The 26,408-nt window shown below is 38.8% G+C and overlaps 2 protein-coding genes across 5 annotated transcripts in view; both read right to left on the bottom strand.

Moving 5' to 3' along the window:
* LOC121323873 (G patch domain-containing protein 8-like) overlaps window positions 1-16,587 on the bottom strand; it is a 44,469-nt gene extending 27,882 nt beyond the window's left edge. For 2 of the 4 annotated variants that reach the window (XM_041265177.1, XM_041265179.1), the window contains exons 1-3: window positions 12,384-12,451; window positions 9,474-9,509; window positions 2,727-2,799 (exon numbers count right to left, since the gene is read on the bottom strand). In XM_041265177.1, coding sequence (XP_041121111.1) covers window positions 2,727-2,733 — 7 coding nt within the window. In that variant the 5' untranslated portion in view covers window positions 2,734-2,799; window positions 9,474-9,509; window positions 12,384-12,451. Of the gene's footprint in view, window positions 1-2,726; window positions 2,800-6,006; window positions 6,026-9,473; window positions 9,510-12,383; window positions 12,459-16,505 lie in introns of those variants that run through there. The other 2 variants (XM_041265176.1, XM_041265178.1) reach the window with 2 other exon arrangements.
* A 4,821-nt stretch (window positions 16,588-21,408) lies between these two features.
* Window positions 21,409-25,882, bottom strand: LOC121325042 (60S ribosomal protein L27). The gene is made up of 5 exons (XM_041267345.1): window positions 25,779-25,882; window positions 24,765-24,847; window positions 24,297-24,466; window positions 23,254-23,364; window positions 21,409-21,482 (listed from the first exon to the last, which is right to left on the bottom strand). Exons 2-5 carry the CDS (start codon window positions 24,843-24,845, stop codon window positions 21,434-21,436), a joined length of 411 nt encoding a protein of 136 aa, XP_041123279.1. The 5' UTR covers window positions 24,846-24,847; window positions 25,779-25,882; the 3' UTR covers window positions 21,409-21,433.
* Window positions 25,883-26,408: the final 526 nt, after the last annotated feature.

Here is a 26,408-nt window from a genome sequence, read left to right on the forward strand (position 1 = left end):
GTTTGCAATTCTGTTTATCCATTTGAACATCAATCCAGGTTTGTCCAAAAGTTTTGAGCGTAACAGTGGCTCGCAAGTGACTTTGGGAAGTTTTTGTGCTGACTTTGATAGACATCCTAGATTGCTGCAGCCAGTGCGGTTCCATATCGCCTTTCCTGTACTGAACAAAAGACAGTTCCAGCAGTAATCTTTTTTTAATTGACAGCTACCGGTAAGCCACAGATACCTTTTCATAATTTGAATTTTGGAAGTGGTGAGTATCTCTCTTCTCTTCCTGTGTCAGTTCGGATATTTGTGGTTTAAACCTCCTTTTTCAACCATTTTTCTGAGAAAGTTTTCCTTGAAAATGTAATCATAACCAAATCGCCTACAATGTCTCCGTTGTCTGATGACACTTTTTAATTTGTAAAAAGCAATTCTAAACTTTTCTTCCAAGTTCAATGTAATTCTCAGTAACGGTCTCTATATTAGCAATATCGCGCAAAATTCAGTTATTCTTACACTGCGCACCCTAGCATATTTATGTCCCACTTCTGCTCACTAATGATTGGACAGCTGTATAACAAGGAGCAGATTTCTGACTCTCAGTCTACATTCCTTAAATCATTCCATCTATTTGCCTATTCATTTTAACTCCACACTGGACACAGCGATTCTCTGTAGCTAAAATGTTTGATCCTTACTAGGCTGTTTCTGACACAGAACTGAAACAGCTCATTTTGATTGTATAATTAACACACACACTTTATATATGTGTATGTATGTACGTATGTTAAACACACTACACCCACAGTAGACAGACAGGGTCCTATTCTGTTGCAGGGCAGGTGCATATGTAGGGAAATAAAAGCCATCAAGTCAGAATGACATGGCTGTGCTGCTTCCGTTTTCCTATAAAACCAGATGGTCTCATCCACTGCTACAGAAGAGAGTATTCAGCTATCAGGTCATGTTTTATGTCATAAGTGCCAAGTACAATCCAAATGCAAGGAGCTAGATGGGTTGAAACTGACACAAAAGCTAGACTATAATCTTGTGCATTTAAAAGTCTTTGCTCTACTTGTTAGTGGAATAGAAGGCTAGTATTGTGATAGCAGTCAAGCTGTTCCTATGTCCCTCGCAAGCTACAGTACTTCCAGGACAATTGTGCTGCAGGATTTACTGCTGTTAACAGAAAAAGCACTTCAACTGGTCAGGCTTTCCAGTGAAACTAATGGAAAGAGAGAACAAAAAGACATGGCTTTTTGATGTGCCAGTTCTGGGGGTTCTTTTTGGTGTTAAACTAATTGTAGCTAATAAAAATGCTGTTTTACTCTGCCATGCACATCGATTGAATATATAGGTCTCAAATTTGCACTTTTGAAAGAAACACATTAACAAACATGTACATTCCATTTAAAACACCTGATACTACGATTGATTTAATACATCTCTATGAGCTGTGCTTTTAGATTGTATTTCTTGGGTCATTTTGCATGGCGGATAAAATTGTCCCCACCCCTTTACTGGTTTTATGCTTGTCAATAAGCAATCATCAGGTTCCCCTATTGAATGACATGCTTTCAGCCAGTAACAATTTGATCCAGAACACATTGCTGGGGTGAACTGACAAAGGAAGTAAAGCAGTAACAGGCATTCTAGAACTCCAGGCATGCAAACTGAGAACTTTCTTTAACCTAATGCAGTGCCACATGTCTGTTTTAAAATGAACATACATTTTTGCTATGTGTATTTCTTTCAAAACTGCACATTTGAGACCTATGTAGCTAATGGGCGTGTTTACGGAATTAATTACTTTAACTGGGAATGTATTTGTCTTTCTTCAGATTTGGACAATATGACAGAGCTGGGTCAGCAAAACACACTGCATTTGACAGATTCAAACCCAGACCCCCTAAAACATGGTTGACTCACATGATCTGAGACAATGACTCGAACCCTGGACTCCAGATGCATTCTCTACCATACCCTACCCAGTCTCTAAGCAATAGGCACCTTTATTCGTTACAACTTGGAATTTAATGCAGAACCTACAATAGCTACAGCTTTAAAAAAATCAATAAACGTACAGTCGGCACTGCTTTATCGAGTGACACGCTGGGAGAAGTGACACGCTCCTGAATAAGCGGCTGTCCCAATTAAACGAGACATTTGAGATGACCTTAGTCACACTTTTTTTGTTTATAAATGAATAGAAAAATGGAATTACATCACATTATGATTAAATGTTAAATACATCATAAAATCTGAGTTTTTTTTATTGCTAAACGAATGAACCGCTGTTTTTTATTTTGACGTGAAATAAAAAATGAAATCCCACCTCTCCTTGTGATAAGGTATCTGAGATGTTGGTACTTTCTTTGCAACAGTAGCCTGAGACTCCTGCTTCTTCAAGGAGTTCAACAAAGTTTACGCAAGTCACAGCGTAATCACGCACTCACTGCACTGTGCGCGAACCTGTCTTCCTCTGAAAAAGCGATCGCCATTCATCATTTGAAAATACTGTATCCCAATTAATTAAAATCATGTCCCAAATAAAACAAATAGCATTAGGAAGAACTGTCTCCCAGAATTATATCCCATGAAAGCAGAAATCCTGTTTATCAGTATCCCGATTAGGCAGCGCCGACTGTATAAAAAAAGATAGATGTTTGACAGATGGATAGATGTTGAAGAGGAAAGACAGGAACATAAATATAAACACAGACAAGACAGATACAACTTACCTTGCATCGTTTTTCCCAGTCCCTGTCCCAGCTTCCAGCCATGTTTCTGGAGTAACCGGTGTCCGACATTATCCTGACGGACAGAACAGAGAAGAAAAACCAAAAATATTCCAATAATAAAAGCACCCTTCCCCTGCAGATGTCAAAATTATCACAAGATGAGGAACAGGTACATAGTTACTATGGAGAATACACAAATGCATGTCAGAAAGTGCTAGAGGAAAGGGCTGGGGATTGGAAGGGGCTATCTCCCCTGATCTCGTTCATGGTATGATTCAGCCAGACAGTGCATAATATTTAAAGAGAAAACATAGCAAAGTTAGGTGGTGGGCATTGAAATGTGTCGAATATTTAACACCATATCTAGGTAGTAGATGTTTTAAATCTATTACACTACATAAACATTGTACATAAGTGTAGTGATACCAATCATCTGAAAGAGCATTACATTACAGCAGGCAACAGAAGAGGCATTACATTCTACTTTAGGAGTTTGGTGTATGCTTGAGTGTGAGTGGCTTCTGTTAACCTCGAAATTTACCAAGTAAAATGCATGGCTGCCCCACCACTATGAAAAAACAAACAATCATAGCAAGTTATACCAGGCTGGATTCAACTGGGTTCTGAACGCTAGCATGCAGCCGTTTGTTAAAAAACGAACTATAAAAAAAAACAAAAAATTGTGAAGTTAGTCAAAAACAAAATACATTAAAAAAAAAGTAAAATGAAAGAAAAAAACAATAAAACCATTCAAAAAAACATCAATAAAATGATGATCTTAACGTGTTATCTAACAGAAGAGTTACGGTTAGGATGGAACAGGCACAGCCATAGCTTAGACAGCAAGAACTATTAGTGCATGTAGGGGAAATCAGCAAGCAGAATGTCTCATGTCTCCTTAGCGTCTGAATGCATTCTAATGTATAAACAGCTACTGACTACACAGAACTGCAACCTGCCTTCCCTCTCCTTATACTTACCCTGCCCGACCCACACTTGTAAACAGGAAATCTTTATGCATTGGCATACGATTTGAAGAACTCCATTTCAGATGGGGGGCTCTTCTCTGAAACATGGGGCTAATCACTGTTCTGCGTACTGCCTCTCAAAAATGCAACAAATTTCCAATGAAAAAAACTTGTAATTGAACAAAACAAGCAATTTACCGCAGAAACAGAATTTGACACAATTAGGGGTTTTCAATATCCAAGTTTGACAGAGAGCGAATAAATCAGAATGAACAATCTCCCTCCCGACCTCGGAGGGCTCTGTGTAACAGGAACAGGGTGCCCTGTACTGGATGGTTTGGCAGTTCATTCCAGGGTCAATCGGAAGCCAGCCATCCAGGCAAGGGGCGGAACCACAATACCAGAAGTCATCGCCTAAATGCAGAGGGCGATGTGTCAATCACGGAGTGGAGGATACATGACTGGCCGTGCCACCGAAAGAGGGCGTGACAGTATTTAGGGGAAGTGGTCGAGCTATCTGTTCCTTCGTTGTGGTTACTGAAAGGACTCGTTTTGGAAACGGAAGTAATTATTGTGAGTGTTTTCATGTTATGTTTGTTTGATTGTGCTGTTTGTCTTTTTGTGACTGTTACACAGCTAACACAAACCAGGAGCTGTAGCTTCTAGCCAGCACCAAAACCTGAACCCCACTGCACCACTGTTTCACAAACTGTTGTCTTTCACCCCACCTGCACTCGAGCACTCACTGTCTGCAGAAGTAACCGTGTCTGTGTTTGGTGTTGTTATAAAGTGTCGTATTATTTTGGGATTGAAACCCTTGTTTTGCATGGAACAATACACATGGCTGTGTAGAGCCCATGCTTATTATTTAAGTGTTGTTGACATGCAGCCCAGCCAAATAAAGGAGCTGTTTTATTGAACTTTCTTGTGTGTGTTATTTCTGTGCACTGCAACCCACTGTCACACCAAGTGATCAAACAGCTCTTGAGATTTGGGGGCCTGCTTTTCAATAGGATCGATATGGGACGATTTTGGCTAACAACTGGAGTTTCTAAGGGGCTTGTAGGACAGCTTTAAAGTCAATAAAAAACCCCAATACTAATCCGAACGGATTGTGAACATCTTGAAATACTAAAAGAAACTGAATACATTCATGCCAAACACTTAAGACTTTCTCAATGCCTTCAGATTCCCTGAAGAGAAAGACTAGTCAAAACTTTTGGTCATTGTATTTAATACTTGTTTTTTTTTGTTTTTTTATATATTTCTAAATTTAGCAAGTGTTTTATCATTGCAGATGACTGTGAACATGGTTTTCACCAAACCATTATTCTATTTTTATTGTGCTCAGACATTACTCATCTTTCCAACCAAGTTGTCAACTTCTGAATGCTAAATCAGCCCACTACTACAACAGTGGCAGTGTTGAAAAGAAGCCTATAATACATGCACAGCTATGTGTGTGCGTTGCCTGTGATGCCTGTTTTCCATTTGCAGATGAACAGCTCAAGCAGTCATGTAAAATTGGTACTGACATGCAAATGAAGGATACTGTACCTCAGGGTACAAAGCAAGCATTTTTCACTTGCATGTTAATGTGTGGGCTTCTTTCCCAGTTTGTTTGGGGGCCTGAACTTTTACTCTAGCTAATACAGTATATGGTTTTCCATTTCAAGAAACTGCCTAAAAAGATCTAATTCAACCCGATTGCTAGTAAATGCATAACAAAGTACTGTAGGGGTAGAATAAATTCTAATTTGAGTCGAAAGTAAAGGAATAAACAGTCGAAGAGGTCAAGTCACTACTTTCAGATGTTTCTTAAATCACGTATTTGATATGTATTTTATAAAATATGTTTAACACTGCTGTTTGTGCACTACATTTTAATAAATGTATATGTTAATGGATTACAACCACAACTGCACCTCCTGCCATCTGAAAGCACACACACTACACAAACTAGCTCACAGTCACTTTCCTATTCGACTATTCAGTGCTAGCCCTACTGTAGCGAACTGTACTGTAAATACAACAGGGCAGAAAAGCACAGCACAGCACACAACAGGCTACCAGGGGACTGTTTGGATAACAGAGGTGTTGGATAATCGAGGTTCAGCTGGAACTGGTTTACATGCAAGTCCCACAAATGTCAAAATCTGAAGTGTGGAAACGTGGTTACAATTTGCAATCCCTCTATTATGGCTAACTGAGGCCGCCTGCACAGTTCAGATCTTCAGCTATCGCTGCACATCTGTCTTCTTTAATTAAATCCATGTTTAATTTTGTTAATTTAAAAAAAAAATAATAATTACCACCAAGTGGTACAGAGGAATTGTTGCGCTGGTGCCAGACTTCAACCTAGAATAGAAATACCAGCAAGTGTTTATTATGAATGTGTTCTGCATTCATAATAAATCAATAAAATATATTGTACAGTACATTTATTCTCAAAGAAATGTAGCTGAGACAGGAGGATGAGACATTGTGCAGGCTTTGCAGTATAAATTAATGCACCAAAATAAAAGACAGATGAAGCAGTACGCTGTTTTCAATAGCTATGCAAACAGAGCGAAAGCATTTCCATACAAACCTGGCTTTAAAAACTGGGCTGTCAAAAGAACAGTTAAATGTAACACTGTGTAAGAAACTGTCCAATCACTAAATGTAGTTCAGCTTTGGGATTAAATGGGGTTAAATCTATCACGTGCATAGCCATTCCCTAATTAGATCATTTAGAGCTAACTGGGGGAATGGCCAGTTAGATTGGAGTGAGTTTTTGAACTGTGTAGTGAATGCCAATGCCCAGCTTACACATATTTATTGTATTTTTTTTTTTTTTTTTTTTTTTTATTTGTATTCATTTTCCAATTTTTCTCCCAATTTTTGGATTGTCCAATTATTATTCAAGCTGGTTCACCACTGCAGCCTCTGACCTAACTCAGGAGAGGCTAAGACGAGGATGAGCACTCATGGTACATTTATATTGGATAGAACAAATACCAATATTTCTGCGAGTTATGAGCACAATATCTACTACATTTCTAAAGTTCCTCTGTGCATCGGGAAATATGACCGAGTAATTCCCAGGTCACTGCTGGCAATACTCTGCTTTAATCAATCCGGGAGCTGTTTCACAAAGCACTTAAAGACAGCAAGCTAGGAAAAATACATCTTAGCAGTCTGTTAGATAAAAAAAAAATGTTCAAGACAGAACAGTATGTTTTTGCAAAAATCAGCTCATCTGGACTTGGATAACTAAAAGATAAAAAGTTTATTTCAAGGAACGTAGGTTGCAGTAGCTCTTTGGTGATCGGTTCTATTATTTTGCTACTTTCCACAGGGACTAATTTCCAAGTTGTAGGAGTGCTCTCTAGTCTGTGCTACACTGCTCCCATACCACTGATTGCAGAGGTTCCTGAGTGGACTGTACCTGAGGCTGCCCACAATACACCAGATACAGGGTGACAGGAACTGAATGCTACCCAGTTATGCATGCAAGGCAGAGCAACAGAAACAGGTCCCCAAAAACACAAACTGCTAGCTGGCTACAGATTACACACAATGAGTGGCTGTAAAAGAGGCCAAGCTGTATCGCTACTGCATACAGCTCCTTGAAGAGAAATATTTAGCCCAAGCCGGCCAGCTGCTGTGAAATGTCATTTTAGCGACCCTATCGTGTTGCTCTGCAGGCCCCAGGGAGAACTGACGGTTATCTCTGTGACCACCTGTCTTCTAGTAACACATGGCTCGGATTCTAACTGCACCCACCCCCCACCTTTATATCTGTCCCACATGTTGTTTCCACTTACCATTGCTCGATGGTGAAAATTGGCACTGAAAATCATCATGTATTCCACCTACCTACAATATATTATCTACTTGTCTCTTTCTTGTATCTAGGTTTTTATGTTCACTCTTTGTGTGTTTCGAGGTTATTACGGTTTTCTGCTAGGACTTTCAAAATGCTCATATGGAGACTGTGTCATATATACAGCACGGATATTTGTGCTGTTCGTGTTGGACCATACTCCATGTACCATCACGGTGTCTAGACAACACGCTATTAAATTTCACTTAAAATAACACAGATGAACAAAACAAATGAAATGCCTTTCCCAGCAATCTTAAAAAAATAATTAAAAGAAGTGCACTTAAATAAAAGAAATAAAGAATAAGTGGGCAGGAGGTGGCAGTCAGAGGAGCCAGGAGCTTGGATAATGCTTTCAGCTGTCAAGGGTAATCTTCCACTGAATTGCACAGTGTGTTTTCAAATTTTAAGTCTTGAGCTGTATGCTGGAGAGAACCCTTCAGCACATCTCAATAGATAATATTGCAGGAGACACCTAGTCCACGTGGCAAATCAGGCCAGCTTCCTTCTTGTTCTCCTCAGGTTTTAAGCAATTGGTCTTTCATGCTTATTACAGGTCTGAATGTTTTACAGTGTAATGGATGGCTGCGTTTATGGGTAAGGAGGTGTACCTGACTGTTAAACCCCAAATTCATCTGTAGCCAGTTATAATTCAGTTTTTCTGAACCCACACATATAACCGGGCCTTAAAATCAAAATTCTAAAGCCAAATTATCCCCTGATAATATCTAAGACTTGAACACTGGAATTACTTAATGTGAAACTAAGGGCAGTATCTCGCTGAATGTATTCAATTAGTGGACTAACCCATGGCTGACAGGTTTCCATCGAGGTGACCCCCCAAGATAGAGAGTGACAGGAGAGATCCTAAAACATCTCTTTTGGCAAACAAGGGTATTTCAAATATTATTCTCTCTTTCACAGAGACGCTGCAGATTCTTCCCATGTCGTTCTGTGGATGTTTTGGAAAGGTTTCACTCTCGATCAAATCTTCTACCTCTTAGTTCCCGGGCTGAGGCTGTGTGCACTACTACACTTACTAGATGAAAATCAGTCAAAGGTTCTCTCTATTGAATTTTGAAGAGTTTTTTTTTTCCCATTTGAAATTGAAGTTGACTTGCTGTTCATTTATTTGTGATGGTGTAAGCAAATTGCCATCAACCACGCTTACTGCTTTGACCTTGCATCTAGTTTGCTTTATAAGGAAAATGGATTTATATCAAAGCATAAGGTTTTTTCATGGTGATTTGGCTGCAACAGCAAACCTAAAACCAAGCCAATAATGTAAATGTTGTCTCTCCAAAGAGTCTGTTAAAAATCACACTCACTTGGCTAATTGGAGTTGAAAACAAGCATATGAGCACCCTCAGGATTCTGTCAAAAAGTTTAACACATTCACAGTAGATATTCCATGAATCTTGAGGAATTTTACTACTGTACCATTAACTATACAATTGGGATTTCATTTAAAGAAAGGACACTGCAGTAATCAGCAGCCAGTAGGTTTAAAAGCTGCAAACTTTAAATCATCTAAAAATTAGGAGTCTTTCCACTTAATTTCCAAAACTTTAGGATTAAAACACAATCAGCAAAATTCTACCACTCGTCTAACATTGAAACATTTGAATTATTAAAAAAAAAAAAGGCCCTCATTGTGGAAACAAATTTATTTTTCTTCCTACAAATTTAATTTTAATTCTTTTTTGTGGAAGGCTGGCGTCAAAGAGAATATCTTCCTGCAATATTATCTACATGCCTCGTCACAAAAAGCAATTCCAGTTGCACAAGCACCATGCCAGCACAGCATGACAGAGGGTGCTGAACACCGTATCACTGTGTCAGAAGAAAGGACAGAGAGAAGCTTTACAAGAAACCCTAAGAGGAATATAAATCAGAGCGTGCAATACAAACCAGGTCACGGCTGCTTAGCTAAATGGGGCCAATTTTCTGCAGGAGAGAAATGTCGAACACCCCAAGTTGTGTACAATATTGGTAATTTCTGAAAGCACTCGCACACAAACATATAAAAACACACACATACTCTTGTCCCTCACACTGGAGTGAAACTTGTACTGGGACCTTTACAATTTCAACTGGTTGTGGAAGTTACAATTAACGTAGTCTTGGAAAAAAAAATCTTGCAAAATATTTTATTAATAAAAATAATAATCATTTGTGAGTAACAGTATTCACTCATCTCTCAGTCTTTGCAAATTTGATTACTATTAGCAACATGTGATCAGTTATATAAATCAATAACTTAAATGTTTTGATTATCAAAAATTACACCCATAATTGTATGCATTTATTTTAATTATTTATTCATTTTATTTAGTGATTTTTAATACCCAAAATTAGATGCCTTATACATATATTTTAGAGATGAAGCAGTATACAGTGCAGCACAAATGGGGTAAGAGATTAAAAGGACAAGCAGGGTTTGCAATACAAATGAACAAAGCAATATTTACTCTGATTGCCACAAGAAATTGTAGTGCTAGGGGTGTAACGATTGATCATGTACCAATCATGTGTATCGAACCATTCTTTACATGACATATCGATTCGTAATAGAGGTATGTACTGTTTGTATCATGATACAAAATCAAAAGTACCACATAGCTCATAGTAGTTGACCAAATGGTTCTTAAATTAAGAATACATGCCGTCCCTAAGCCATTTAATTTGTCTTTTAACAAAATGGTCCATCATTTAAATGACTTATTATGCACCATAGAAGTAGACCATCAAGACCATCACATGATTCGTGACCTGCACATTAAGTGTATCGTTACAGCCCTAAGAAACACTGCTGCAGCCATAGGAACACTAACTTCACTGTGTAATTTCATCTATGCTTCTTCCCTTCCTGGCTTTGCCAGTAATCACTAAAATGTCTTAAGAAACAATGATATACTGTATATTTGTCCCCATTCACTCTGAAGGTCTTCATTACCACTGGGGTAAATGGTTCACTTTGTGTTTCATGGTTAATCTACTTATGTGGCTTAAACTCTAGGACACCTGAAGCAAGAAAATTCTTCCAAATTCTCAGCACGATTCAGAGACTGGATATCCAAATACTAATATATTGCAGTGAACATTTTAAAAGGGGGGCTATATTCTTTCTGAGCTTAATTATTGCTGTTTAAAATCAGCAGTCAACAGATAAAAACAAATATATAAAAAATGGACTTTGGCCAGTTTTTTTTTTACAATATTATAAATATCATAATGTTTTAATTTCATTCAGTAATTCGACTGGTTCTTTCTGGTTCTATGTAATAAAAGACCCCAAGAGCTTCTCAATTCAAAATAGCAATCATTGTTTTACTGTAGTATGCTTTTTCTTGAATATTGACAGTTACCAATACTCAAAGCAATAGTTTGTTTAGTCTGCACTGTATCATTTTACAATATGACATCAAAGCTGGTGCACAGTTGCATGCAAAGTTAACCCTTTGCGGTCCTATGCTGGACCAGGTCCGACATTCCAATTTTTCCTTTCTTGTCCGACATCATCAAAAAGACATCAAGCACAGGTCTCGAATCATTTTTTTTTTTTTTTTTTTTTTTTTTTTTTGGAAAAAGCCGTGAAAACCTTTCAATCACTGAGTGAGACCGATAGGAGCCGAAAAACAAAAAAACATAGACATAAAACAAACAAGACAGCTGATTCTGCATCAAGCGCTCAAAGAATATCAAGACATTTGCAGAGCTTTTTGAGATGTTATAGTATTAAAATAATGACTTGAATCGCATTATTGAGGGGTTTGATGATAAAATGAGTGATCAGGAGAGGATTTATCAGTATGCATAACTATGAAGAGGTATGTGATAAATACAGCGAACAAGGGGTGGTATGAGGCTGGAGGTACAGTACTGAGTGTCCTGTTGATATGCAGTGCCTTTTAAACCTGTTTTACTGTGAAAAATATTTTAAACAGCGCGTGTAAAATAAACAGCTTTTTATAAAAAAAAAAAAAAGAAGCTTGCATTGCACCAGCACCAAATGCATGTGAGTGACATGTAATGTGTGATTTACAGTACTCACACATTGTCAAATAGTTTGCTAACAGGCAGAAAAAAAAACCAAAAAAAAAAACATACATTGCGTGAACCCGGCTGGCAAACCTTCCCTTCCTTCCCTGGCTAGCGAACGAACCTTCGAACACAGCCCAAATTATTTATTTTTTATTTGTGTGTGTGTATATATATACATATTTTTTTTAAACTATCAAAAAGGTAATGCCTCAAAAAAATCTATGTCTGTACTCAGAAATACTTTGAAAAGTTTGGTTGGAGATACAAATCCATTTGAATTCCATTATTTACTGGGTCCACTGAAACATACTTGTAATTGACTGAATTAAACAACCAGGAATGCATCAGACTGCCTCAAGTGTCCCGTCTGGATGACAGCGTGCATGTGTACGTGTGCCTGCTATGAATTTGCAAAGACTTGCCAATGGACATGATGTACATCTGTAATCCATCCATTGAATTGTAACAGTTCACAGTACATTATCCACTCCTCACAGTCAAACAACAGTATAAACATCTTAATTTTAACGGCAATATAAAAGAAAAAAAAAAACAAACACACAAAACAAAACCCACTAAAAATAAAAGGACTTTAAAACCTTTTTTTTTTTAAATCATTTTTTTTTAAATAAAAGATGTTTAGAACTAAGTGAATTTAAGTGAATTGTATAACTGTACAGCGCATGTCTCCTATTCCTCGCTGTGCTCCCATCCATTCCCACACATTTGTAGCCAGCCTGCTCCCAGTGTGTGTGTGTGAGAAATTCAGTGCCTTACCGATTCTATGGGTTTATCCAGCGAGGCCTGCTCGAGTTCCAGCTGCCCCTCCTCATACTGATCGAAGTGATTTCCCTGTGGTTAAAGAGGAATACATGAGTAAGAGACATGTCAAGAATAAACAGACAGCTACTAGATCCTTTGTGTTTTAGTACCAACCCCTGTCACTGGAGAACACTGTTTATGGATGACAGTTCACAAGCACACAGAGCATCCCTTATAAAAGCTTCCCATTATGTATTTATTTTATTTATTTTTTAATTGTAGAGTGACCAATTATTTTTTATTATTTTCCTCCCAATTTGGGATGTCCAATTCTGTTTTTTCTCCTCACCGCAGCGAGTCCCCACACAGCACAGACGTTCTGAGGGCGTGTGAGCGTCCTCTGATCTCACAAGCCTAAAGCCTGAACCGCTTTTACACAGAGCAATCCAGAGCAGAGGTGGGCGGGGCTACCGATCACAGAGAACAGCGACCAGCCCTGCCTCTTACCCACTCTGAATGTGCTCAGTGTCAGTAGGGTTCGCTGTTGCACGATAAGAAGCAATCCCTGCCAGTTTCCCATCCCTCACCCCAACAGCGTCAGAGCAAATGTGGCACCTCCTTCAGAGTCCCCAGCAAAGTTCGGCCTATTTGCACAGCCTGGATGCCATTATGTTTAAAATATGCTTTACCTTATTTTGTTGTGTTTTACAATGCTTACCAATGAATTAAAATCTTTTCAATAAGCTTTACTACACTTTGCTTGGCTTTTACTATGGGAAACTTTTATAAGGAATGTTCATCACCACGTGGATAGAGTCAAGGAATCTCAGTGTGGCCACATCTATCGCTGGATATAAATCTGATTGAACAGTTTTGGTACTTGATGGACGTCAACCTTTATGGAAACATTTGACCCAGCAGTGTAAAGATGTCCTTCGAAAATTATAGATCAAAATACCCCAGGAGAGGACGTCTGATGTTTTACACAATACTAAAGGACTGTCTGCAGGGTAATAACTAATACTAGTGATGTTACATAACAAGCACTTCACATCATTATGTTCTGGTTGTTTATTAAAGTACAGAATTAAAAAAAAATTGTATACATGATGTAAAAATCATTGGGATATTTTCTAATACAGCAGGTTTTCAGAAAACATTTTTATTAACAGAAAGTCCTGTGCTCAAAATCTTCAAGACCCAGATGGTCCAGAGCTTCACCAGGTCTGCCACAGTGTTCGAAAGGATTTGCGCTGGCACTAACTTCTATGCGGACTGAAGTCCTGCGTTATTTTCAGTTAGCAAAATGGTACCCGGAAAGCTTTGCTGTCTATTAATCTACATGAACTGGCAGTTGAAGACTTCAGTATAGAGGAGGCAGGGCACTTATGTCAAGCGCAGTATCACTATACTCAAGTACAGCAAAAAAACTTTTAAAAGCTTAGATAAAGCCAAGAAAACCTTTCAATGGCCGAGTGAGACTGATAGCAGCCAAATTAAGCGAAAAAAACAGGGGCATATCCGAGCAATACAGATAGCCCCGTGCAACACAGAGATAACACGGGCACAAACAAAGGAGATAGCTGCTTCCGCATCCAGCGCGCAAAGAATATCACAGACATTTGCAGAGCTTTTTGAGAAGTTATAGTAATAAAATAATGACTTGGGTCGCATTATTTAGTAGTTTGGAGATTAAATGAGTGATCAGGAAATGATTTATCAGTATGCACGACTATGAAGAGGTATGTGATAAACACAGCAAACAAGGGGTGGGGCAGGGCTGGAGATACAGTACTGAGTGTCCTGTTGATATGCAGTACATTTTAAACCTGTTTTACCTTGAAAAAAATTACTTTTAAAACAGTGAGTGTAAAATAAACAGCTTGTGTGAAAATAAATTGGACAATTTGAGATTTCAATTTTATCTTTACAAATATATTTGCACACCTTACCTGTGCTCTTACAGGTCTGAATGTCCTGCAATGTGTCTATGATCTGTTTATGTCTACTATGTACCAAAATGTCAGCTAAATTTGCATCCCTTCTAAAAGCCACAATCTGCACTTCTGGAAATATTTTCTCTTAATTATTAAGTATACGTAAATGCTTCCAAGCTATTTTTTAAATGTTGGGTAATAATTTAGAATATGTCATTATGAATGGTACTCTTTTAACCTTCTTTTTCCTTTTATTATGTTCAAGTAGTTCATTTCTATTGAGTTTGTCAACTTTTCTCAATTCTCTCTCAATAATCTGTTCTGTGTATCCTCTTAAGAACTATTTTTAATTTCTCTTTTATAGTCATTTTCATCAGAACAGATTCTTTTTATATACTGTACTACCTCAATTTGTCGGCTCAGCGTTTATTTTAAATTGATCAAAATTACTGCGGCTCTTAAACGATGACGCCTTTATTAATACTATGCTTTAAAATTCGAGCTGTTAGCTGAATCATACAGTACAAGAATTACTTTAACTCAATCTAAGCTTTGCGCTTTTGGTATTCACAGCCTTTAAATCAACAGCTTCAGCACTAGTCTGTAACAAACCAGTTTCTAGTCAGATAACGCCCTCTAGTGGTTAACAAATGGGCATATCGCATTGTCTTTAGTTTTACCGCAAAGTACCGAGACATATTTGGACATTTTTATTGCCGACTATGGCGACCAACTGTAATATATGAAACCTGTATGTCAACAACATATACATCCCCAGTCACAGTTGAAATTACAAAACTGGAGCAATCAGTACCATGAAAATGCTACTGCCATGACCTACAGTATGTGCAATGAAATCTTAACAAATATCCATCCCTTTTGGACAATCATATGGCCTCGAGTCTTCATTTAGACTTTAATCAGAAGCCATAACTTAAGTAGGTAATCCTGACCTAGACTCAGATCCCCTCAAAAACATCTTGCAAGGAATGTTCAAACCTCATTATTGGATAAGCGTTCTCTTGGTATATGTAAATGTAATTGTGACATATATATGGACTGACTGACAGGTGTTCAGTATATCCTCAGATATGCCGAATGTCTCTGGTTGAGCAGCTGTTATAAATACACACCTCCACTACACCATGTGCCATGGATATAGGTTTAAGAACCTGGCAAAGCACTGCTCCTAAGATAATTTCATCACCTTTAGTTAAGTACAGAATATGCTCCTTGAACTGGCCATCACGTCCCGCCTATGTCTTGCGGAATCGTTATGCAAAGCCACATGGCAGTGGTAAATAACCTGGCTTTGCACAAGTCAGCATGTTCTGGGGAAAATACACTGATCTGCATTACATGCATCCGCACTGGAAAGGGCAAACGCAATGCCATTTGCGTAAAACAGCTGCTGCCCCTCCATGTGTTAACTCCCTTCGAAAGAAAGACTCCCGACGTGAATGAGTGCGAGTGGAAACCACAACGGCTGGTTCAAAAAATGGCGTACATATCATGAACGGGCTTGTGGAGTGCTGTAACGGTAAACGGAGTGTCGAAAGTTAACTTCTTGTAGATGTAAACATTTAACACTTATATTACAGTTAAGAAAAAGACTCAGATAAAACAGTTTGCCATGCCAAAAAAAAAAATCTCCAAGAGTACATTCACGTTTCCTTGTTTTTGCACAGTGCATAACAAAGTCAAAGCATCCGAGTGCGTGTACCGTAGCCAGCAGTCAGGGTTTGGCTGTGGATATTTTGTAACGCATAAACACAGATTGAGACAGTAAATACATAAACTGTATACAAATACATAATGTTATCAAAATCCCCGGTATTACAATTCCCGCATGACCGTAGTTTCGATGCCCTTGCACTAGTATACAGTTCTATAGCAATGTTCAATTCACTTCTTCACCAAAAAAAACAAGGAAGCTATTGGCACTGCTTGATCACTCTGCTTTAATAACAAAGCAACGACAATGATGCAAAAAAATAGTGACAGAGACACTCCACGGAAGAATTACTGCCTGCGTGCATACTGAATGAACCTCCTTCATAAAGCTCGCACAAGCCACACACTCAACCGGCTGTATATAACCAGTATAGTTAAACAATATTTTGCTTTGCATTCGTACCAATGTCTGCCCCTGCTCGAGAGCTTGTATAACATTCGGTTCTGTTTTTTAGCAAGGTTTTACCTGGAAATCACGATCCTCGTTGAAGCGTGAGAACCTGTCAGCCATTTTCCTGCCGCAACTCTATCTCATCTCTCTGCTCAGCCTGTCTCTACTGCCGAGGAAACGCCCACTCCAGGCAGAGACCACACGTCAACCAATCGGAAAACTCGGATTCCAGTGATTGATTGAAATGTTGTCCAGTAAACCTCCTCATCTGTCTCATTTACAGACCATTACGACGAAGACAGCACACAATAATCGACATTTAACACTTTATATATGTATGTATTATATAATGTATTATATGAATTCAGAGATCACAGACTTACCACGGTATGCACTTGCCAATATATAGATGCGTTCTTGTAGCACAGATTTCCGCAATTCTGCACAGAATCCCGTTCTGCAAGGGATACTGCGTGCCGTCACATAGCTCCACCCTCAAAAATCTGTGCAGATCCAGCGCAGTTTTGAAAAGCAGCTGCGAGTATGAACCAAAAAGGCAAAGCAGAGATGAGTGACCAGCCAGTCTTAATTGAAATAGCTACTAAAGCTACCCTCTTATTAGTGGAGGGGAACGATATGTTATCTTTATACAAAGAAGGGTGAACAGCCTTGTCAACGCTATATTAAATACATGGTAAGACTTATAAATAAGTGTTCATATGTAATTAATGATGAATTGCAGACACGGAATTAAATTATTAGAATTAAAAGTCTATTCATCATGAATTCCTATTTTACCAGCTGATAAATTAGTTTAGACGTAATTTATCATGAATTATAGACACTTATTGTAAAGTGTTACCCACATGAATAAATGAATTAATCAATATAAAATAGTAATTAATAGTACATTAAACATAATGTACTAATCCATCATAAGCAATGTATACTGTTACAATAAAGTTAATGTTTAACAATTACATCAAACTGACTATAACGTTATAGTCTGACAATCGTTTAAAAAAGAAAATGAAGTTATAATGGACTGCAAATAAATGCAATCCCCATATGTGATACAGTGTGATCAATTAAATAATTCAATGTAATTACGTTTCCTTATATACATCAAATAACTAGAATAAGCAATTAATTATGCAACTAGAGCATAAATAGGTGATGTTGCTGGTAGAAGAGGACTGCCAAATTGAATACTTTTGGGATATGGCTGCTTTTCAGGCATTTTGTATCAAAGCTGCCAAAAGGCCCATCTGTGGAGTGAAGGGAGACAAAACTGAACCAGATAAGTCCAGACCAATAAGCCTGACTTCTATTATATGTAAACTTATGGAAACTATAATGAGATCCAAAATGGAAAATTATCTATATGGTAACAGTATCCTGTGAGACAGTCGGCGTGGTTTTAGGAAAGGGAGATCGTGTCTAACTAACCTGCTTGATTTTTTTGAGGATGCAACATCCACAATGAATAATTGCAAAGCATATGACATGGTTTATTTAGATTTCCAGAAAGCTTTTGACAAAGTCCCACATAAAAAATTAATTCTCAAACTGAACGCAGTAGGCGTTTATGTTGACTCAGAAATGTCTTCATCTAGACAATGTGGGGAAGCTATAAAAAAGGCCAACAAGATGCTCGGATATATTGTGAAAAGGGTTGAATTTAAATCAAGGGAAGTAATGTTAAAACTTTACAATGCATCAGTAAGACCTCATCTAGAATATTGTGTTCAGTTCAGTTCACCTCGCTCAAAAAAGAAACAAGGACCAGGGGTCACAAATGGAGATTAAATAATGGGGCATTCAGAACAGAAAAATTTTATAATACACAGATAATTATGGGAGTCTGGAACCAACTCTCCTGTAATGTTATTGAAGCTGACACCCTGGGATCCTTCAAGAAGCTGCTTGATGAGACTCTGGGATCAATAAGGTACTAACACCAAAATAGCAAGATGGGCCGAATGGCCTCCTCTTGTTTGTAAACTTTCTTATGTTCTTATGAGTGACATCCTCGGTCCCACCTCACCAAAGTAATAAAGTCACTGCGCGGAGATCTCAGCCTCTTTTGCCTTTCACAGACAGGTAGATAAGGTGGATGAGTATTAAACTAATCTTTTCCAGTTGTGATTGACTCTTCAGAGCTCCTTCAAGTTTTTTGTGAGTTTCCTTAAAATTAATTACTGGAAGTTGGCTTGCCACTTCCCTGGAATCAAAAACTCAGCAACTGAGGGCTGAGCTAACAATATGCAACTACATTCGTTAAAAAAAAAAACTTCAACAGCCTACAATGACTAGCGATTGTAGGCTGCTACAATCCTGGTCGGGCCGCTGGACATCCATGGATACAAATGCACTAGAGCTGACAGCAATCCACTTCAATCTGCAACAAACATGTCTTTGTCCGCATGGACAGCATCAGTGGTTGCATACGTGAACCACCAGGGAGGGCTTCGGTCCCCGGGATTTACCGCATAGCCTTTCGGCTGCTGATCTGGGCACAGAGGCACCTACTGTCCCTCCGGGCTGTACATCTCCAGGGAGTGGTGAACTGGGCAGCGGACCTCCTCTCCATGGAGGGTCCTCACCCTGTCAGAATGGCGACTGCACCCTCAGGTGGTGCAATGCATTTGGCAACACTTCAGGGAAGCACAGGTCGACCTCTTTGCCATGGCAGAGACTACCTACTCATTGCCCCCTGTGGTTCTCCCTCTGCAAGATCTACTAGAGGCAGGTAAATCCCCCTCTACATTGAAAGTGTACCTAGCAGCCATATCGGCTTGCCATGTTCCCATGACTCTGTATCCCCGGGCGCACATACACTGGCAGTTACATCCTCCTATAAAGAACGTCCTCCCTGAAAGGAGTCTAGACCTGTTACTGGAGGCTCTCACGAAGGCCCCACTTGAATCAATCAGTGGAACTAGAGGCTTTCCATCCCCCTCCCATCCCGGAGGAGTCAGATAGGAGATTAAATTCCCCCTGCCCAGTTCGGGCAGTGAGATGCTATGTGGATAGAACAAGAGCGCTGCGTCCTGTGCGGGATAGGAGTGTTGGGGAAGGGATGGAGTGGATGCATTATATTAAAGATCTGAGTATTAGGGGAACGCTGGAGCAATGGAAGCTCTTGATGAGAGCAATTGCTGAGTTAAACAGTAAACTAAATCAACTTTTGCATGCTGCAATAGTGAGCAGATCTGAAGAGGGTGCCAAGACTTGCTGTAGTGAGGAGTAATTAACAGCAGAGGTGAGATCTCCTGACTAGGCAGAGATCTGAGGGTGTAACGATGAAATGCTGTCAGTAGCGTGCAGTGGCTTTCTATAGAGCCGAGATCTGCTGAATGCAGCGGAAATTGGAAATTTGAGAGTTAAGGCAAATTTTTGGCTTTGATATGTAGCAAAAAAAGTTGAGTCAGCAGGGGTCTGAGAATCCCTCGCGTGAGACACTGCAGGAATTAATAGAAAGTTTGGAGTGTGCGGGATTCGCAGTGATAGCAAACCAGTTTAAATTATGTAGAGCTTGTGGTGTTATGCTGCAGTCTAGAGGTTATGATTAGAACTGTAACTATTGGCTTCAGTGAAGCAGGGTAGCATATATTTGGTTATTGAGATTAAAATCCTTGTCTATGTATAAAACATTTGCTTTATAATAGTTATGTGATGTATATAAATAAGTTAACATAGGTCTACTAGAGGAGCCTGCATTATTTAGATGTCAAAATTCGGCAAGTTGAACTTGCTGTCACGTTGGAAAAGTGCACCAGCAGGAGCCAGAAGATTGCAATAGTGAGGCACAGGTTCATAGTGCCAGTTAAAGCTGCCTGGTCACCATGGCAACTCACCACTCCCAGTAGTCACTCCATGAGGCGTTGCCGTGGTAACCATGGTCTGTGAAGCACCAGTGGAAGAGTTGCAGTGTCATTGGAGCCAGTCTTTCTTTTAGTTATATGGCACCTAAATTATGGAACAACTTGCCAATCACAATTAGAGAAGCCCCTTCAATCAATGTCTTCAAGTACAGACTAAAAACCAATTTCTATAGCCTGGCAATTTCATCCATATTGTTCCTATTTTTTTTTGTGTTATCTAGATTAAAATCCTATTTTTATAATACTTTATATTCTGTTTTTTATGTTTACTGTTGTTCAGAAATACGTATTGTTTTTGCCTTTGTAAATGTCAATTTTACTTTTCTATCACAGAATTGTCAAATGCGACAAGCATTTCGTTTTACAGAAGTTTATGACTTACTGAAAAAAAGTTAACTCCAAGAAGATACTGTTACAGATCTACTGATTTTTTTGATTTTATGCAGGGCAGCCACTATAAGATTGTTACCGTTATTTTTTTTTAATCAAGCGACAGCCCTAATAATTTAATTTAGGCTCCGAATTTGTTTGTTTGTTCAATGAATTGCAACTTCTTGTTCAAGTCACATACAGCTGTAGGTCAAACCATCTAGAAGTTTGCCAACTGTGAATTAATCCCAAATACCAAGTTATGTTATATTTAATAATCCAAGTGTGACGACACATGACAAGCACTAATTTAAATCCCCAGAATGATGCTCAAACAGAACATCCCACTAAGTTTCTTCAAGTGGATATGCGGTTCCCCATATATACATAACTTAGAGGGATGTCCACCGTCACCATTGTCCTTGTCTGGAATATGCATCCCAGGAGGATGCAACATAGTATTACATATACACTTCTGCAGGGAGAGATCCCACCTCCAAATATACTCGCAAGTTAGTTTTGGATCGGAACAGAAACTATAACATATTTGGAGGTGCAAGAGCCACCAATGTTTTGAATCAGCGTGGAAAACACAAATATAGGAACCTGCAGAAAAACAATTACCCTTTTCATGCATATTCAACAAGAGATAGAAACAAAGATGTTCACATTTCAATATTCTGCAAACTGCAACCCTTTCTCATTGAAGACAGACCAGTGGGTGGATTGTACACATTTATTGTAAGTTTAGAATCTAAGCTTCTGGAAGAACCATTTGTTCTTGCCGGTCTTGTATCTGCAGAGGGGGAAAAAAAAAAAAAGATTCCATCAAGATTATTATTTATTGGCAGACACCTTTATTCAAGGTGACATACAGGTTACAAGACAGTAAAGTACTACAATGCAAGACTATTTAAACAGTAGTTTACAGTAAGTAAATACTACCAAGTACAATATGAACTAGGATGCAACAATGATTACAGAAAGCTCTATCTACAAAGACACACACACACACACATATATATATATATATATATATATATATATATATATATATATATATATATATATATATCCATAGGGAGTAAAGAACATGTTGTGTAGGCCTTACTTTACACCAGTGAATTAACTACAAAACAAAAGGATGCCAAATAGCAGTTCAAGCTACGACCCTCACCATTTTGGTTCTCATTTACTACATTCCTGTGACAAAGAGCAAATGAATCTGAATCAACAATTTCCCTCTTGACCTGTGAGGGCACTGTACAGCAGGAATTGCATGCCCCGCACTGAATGGTTGGGCAGTACATTCCAGGGGCAGTCAGAAGCCAGCCATTCAGGAAAGGGATAGCATCACGATACCAGGAGTCACTGCCCTGAATGTCATAAATTGGAGGAGACGTGATTGAACTAGGTATCAGAGGAGGCGGGGCTGAGGGTACTTTAGGGGGGACATGACGCTGTAATCGGTTCTTTTGCTGTGGTTGACGGGAGGCAACAAGGACTGTGGGATTGTGAGTGTTTCCTGTTTTGTTTTTTTTGTACGTGACTAATTGTTGCTGTTTGTTCTTGATAGACGGCTAAAGAGTTAGTGAGCTGTCACTTGTGGCCAGCACACAAACTCAGAGTACACAGAGCACCATTGGCAACCTGCACCCCACTGCACCAAGAGCACGCACTGTGTTGAAAGTGTGTGCACTTCTGTTTGTGTCTTTTACGTTCTGGACTGTAACCCTCCTTTTACGCAATACACATTGTTGTGAAGAGCCCGTGCGTATTATTATTTAGTGTTCTTGACATGCAACACAGCGGAAATAAAGCTTGGAATTGTGAACCATCTTGTGTTTGTCGTTGTCTGGAGCACCTGCATCCCCTTTCACTGTGCACTGCAAGCCACACGTTCACAATTCCAGTCACAACAAAAACATATATAATATATACAATCTATATAAAAATCACCACACATTTCCAGCAGGTTAGGCACCGTTTAAACAAGGCATTTCAGAATGATGTTCTTGCCTTTTTTTCTGTCCCATGAGATTTTGACTCCCTCTCAAGCAGCACGTTTGACGCTTTGCAGAAAGACCACTGCATGCACATAATCTGGTTTGTTTACTTTTTGCTGCCTAAAATTTTTAAATAGAGGCTCGAGCTGCTGTGATAATCCTGTTTTTTTTAAATATATTTAATATCTCGCAGATTTTTAATTTACCATTTCTTAAACTAAAAGCCAACCTTGAACAGATGTATAAATAGTTTATGCCCAGAAGACTGAAAACTGGCAAAATTGGTTGACTAGTTCCATGCAGGCAAAAAGACATAAATTGCACTACACAATGTGTTAATCCCATTTAAGAAAAGCAGTACCTGTGCTATGAACAATTTAGTGTTACCAACACAATGTAATATCTAGGATTTCTAATGGGAATATTTTTTTCATGGACTCTCAGAACCCAAGGGTAAAAGTACATTTGGTGTAAACTTGCTGCCAGTTCATACTGCATAAACACAAGCCATTCACGAATCAACCCACAAAACTACTGAAACTCAAATCCATTTACACTCACCTCTCTTCGAACTTGACCTTGGCTTCACGTCTGGCTTTGCGTTTCAGGGCTGGGTCCCTAAACACATCCTTGTTGACAACGGTCTTGTCCATAGGGATATCGACAGAGTATCTACAAACACACAGAAAAAGAAGATTGTTTAGCAGAAATATCAAGAGACCAGGTTAGGGATGCAACGGTATACCATTTTTACGGTAAATCACAATATAAACTGGTTCAGTTTTCAAAACTGGCATTTTTCTATACCATGATTACCGAGTTCACACGGTTTAAGGTGATATGCAGGGTTCTCGCCAGCGCTGTTGAGCGTAACGGGCCACTGTGTTGTTATCTGGAAAAATGGTGCTGTAAATCAGGCCGCTACGCTGTGTTTTCAGTTTGAAAACACCACCATTAGCCTTTCACTTTGAGCTGCTAAACAAGAGATTAAATAAGTACACATCATGGTTTAGAGAATACATAATATCGTTAAAAATAAAGATCATTACTTTCTCTTAATTTCATTTTTATCTGTGCATTTCTAAGTCGTCCTGCATACTCCCTATGACCTTTAGAAGTACCCCCGGTTGAAAATCCATCTTAACTATAGGATGCTGTTATAGAAGGTATGACTTATCCAATTTGAGCAAATTTGGTTTGCATTCAATTCATTTCTCCTGCCCTGACATTCCAGCAGTAACTGTATACATATGCATTCAGATCCATTGGGTATTGGGAACCTAAATCCTCAACACTTGCAAGGTTTTACAAAAACCTGTATTCTGTCAAGACACCATATAATTCATACCACATTTACAAATACTACAATACCTTTGTGAGCAAGCAGACTTAGTTGAAACAATGAGTTTCCAGTATTTCTAAAAACACCATAACAATGTCTTTGAACACTAGATGGGTAGAAGTCCAAGATGGAGATCTCCAGCTGAAGAACTTCAAACTAGTCTAGGTATGCCAACGTATAGAAATTACACAAACTACCTTGAGGTACAAGAGCATGTTGAAAATGTTTAGAGCTGTATTTGTACTGCTGAATCGTTACTAACCTGGTTGGCATCAGGTGGTTGTAATTGTAGACCTTCACGAAGGCCTTGATCTTGGACCTCTTGGCAACCTTCTTCTTGCCCATTGTGGCTGTCACTTTGCGTGGGTAACGGTCAATACCAGCAACCAGGGCGTGGCTGTACGGCCTGTCAGAGGTGCCATCATCAATGTTCTATCAAGCAAAGGCAGAACAGATTAATTAGTCACATTGTTTACACCCTCCCCTATGTAATCGGGACATGACAATCACTATTAAACAGAGATCAATGGTTACCAGATCTGGAACTGGTGAGGTTTACTCTTCTTAAAGATATGCTCATTTAAATTTCCTATTAAAATCCTGCATTATGGCTAACGGTCAACCACTTCTGACTTCTCTTATCTTCAATACACCACCATGCAAAAAAGCACGTCTGTAATTTCTTATGCCAAAAGTTACTATTACAGTCAGGTAGTAAATTGGTCTGTACCTTTACAATAACTGCCTTGCGTCCAGCATAGCGTCCGGCCAGGACCATTACCACTTTTCCGGGTTTCATAAATTTACCCATCTCTGCAAGAAAAGTGTGTTAACATGAAGACATTTAAATAAATTAACAGCCTTTTTTTCTTAATTTCAGGTCAGCACTGTTTCACAAAGAAACTCATTTGGCTCTTGGAATTGCTTTGATGTAAAAAAATAAATAAATAACAAAACACACACACACACACACATTAGTGCACTTGGCTACTTAGAGGCACCTTTATAAGACAGTAGTTAAAAGTTGTCCATACTGCATGGCAAACTAATACACACTACATGGTTCTAAAATGTAAATCTTAAAAAGCAGTAGTGTTTTAACTTGGTAGAATTACTGCAAAATATCCTCGAAAGACCAAATCAGGCCTGCTGTAAAACTATGTAAACACAACACGTTCTTTACTATAAAACAACACAATCTCAACTCGGAAAAGTTCATCTTTAGTCCCGATACAGTATTATATATGTTAACGCAATTATTTATGAGACAACACAGTCCATGCCTTGACTTCAACTGCATTGGCTGACACAAACGTTACTTTATATATATAAATATAGCAAGTGTATATTACATTATAGCTACTTCCTAAAACACAACACACTTTTTGTAAATAGTACTCTCAAGTACAGTTACAATGTAAGACTTACTCGCTTTCTGTACGAAGATTTAAACGCAACATTTACCGTAGTTCGTCTATGTTGATATGTACAGCGTGTTAATGTTACCTGTAACAAATAACACACTACTAAATTAGGTTTAAATATACGCTACCATATCCCACAAACCCAGTGCCTACCTTAGCTGTATTGCGTCTTTATTATCTTAACACGACCAGTACAACTCCAAATATAGATTTCACTTTATTATTAAGTATACGTATTAATCACAAAGCGTGTGTTTTTCAGGGTATTTCTCTGAATTATCGCTGATGGAGAGGGATTACAGTCACAGAAAGCTACTCACTCTTCTTTCCCAATGGCCGCCGCTGACAATAAAGAAAGAAGAAAGGGGTTCGGCTGACCTTTCACACCTTGGTGACGTCGTGCCTCTTCCGCCTGCAGGATTGAGCGCTTTGAGGTCGCGGCTGCTGTTCGCGAAACGCAGACTTTCATAAATCTGCGCAGATCCTGCGCAAAACCTGCCCAAGTTCGCAGTCTGCGTGACCTCATCCGGAAAAACGTCACAAAGTCACGCATCGACGGGCTTCTCGTGTACTGCGCTGGAGCAGATTGAGAGTGAGTATCCTGACAGGAGATATTCGAAGGTACCAGCAAATGTTCCTGTCAAGACATTGCACTCTGATTGGTTATGTTATTGTTAGTAAAACAATGAATAATCCTCTCCCAACACCGAAACCTAAGGTCAGTGTACTATACTGCAGCCATTACACATTTATTATAATTTTCTAGTAAGTTAATAAAGCTCAAATGCTGCCATCAAATAAGCCCTATTTGAAGAGATACACCAAGATGAAGAGCATCCGACACTGAAGTAGATGCACTTTCTGAATAGCGTTATAGATGTCCTGGAAGTCTATGGGCTCAGATTGTGGAAAAATGTGGACTTCCAAGCAGAAAAAGATTTGTTTTTTAT

Source organism: Polyodon spathula, chromosome 12 (genome assembly GCF_017654505.1).
Source record: "Polyodon spathula isolate WHYD16114869_AA chromosome 12, ASM1765450v1, whole genome shotgun sequence".
NCBI classification, from domain to species: domain Eukaryota; kingdom Metazoa; phylum Chordata; class Actinopteri; order Acipenseriformes; family Polyodontidae; genus Polyodon; species Polyodon spathula.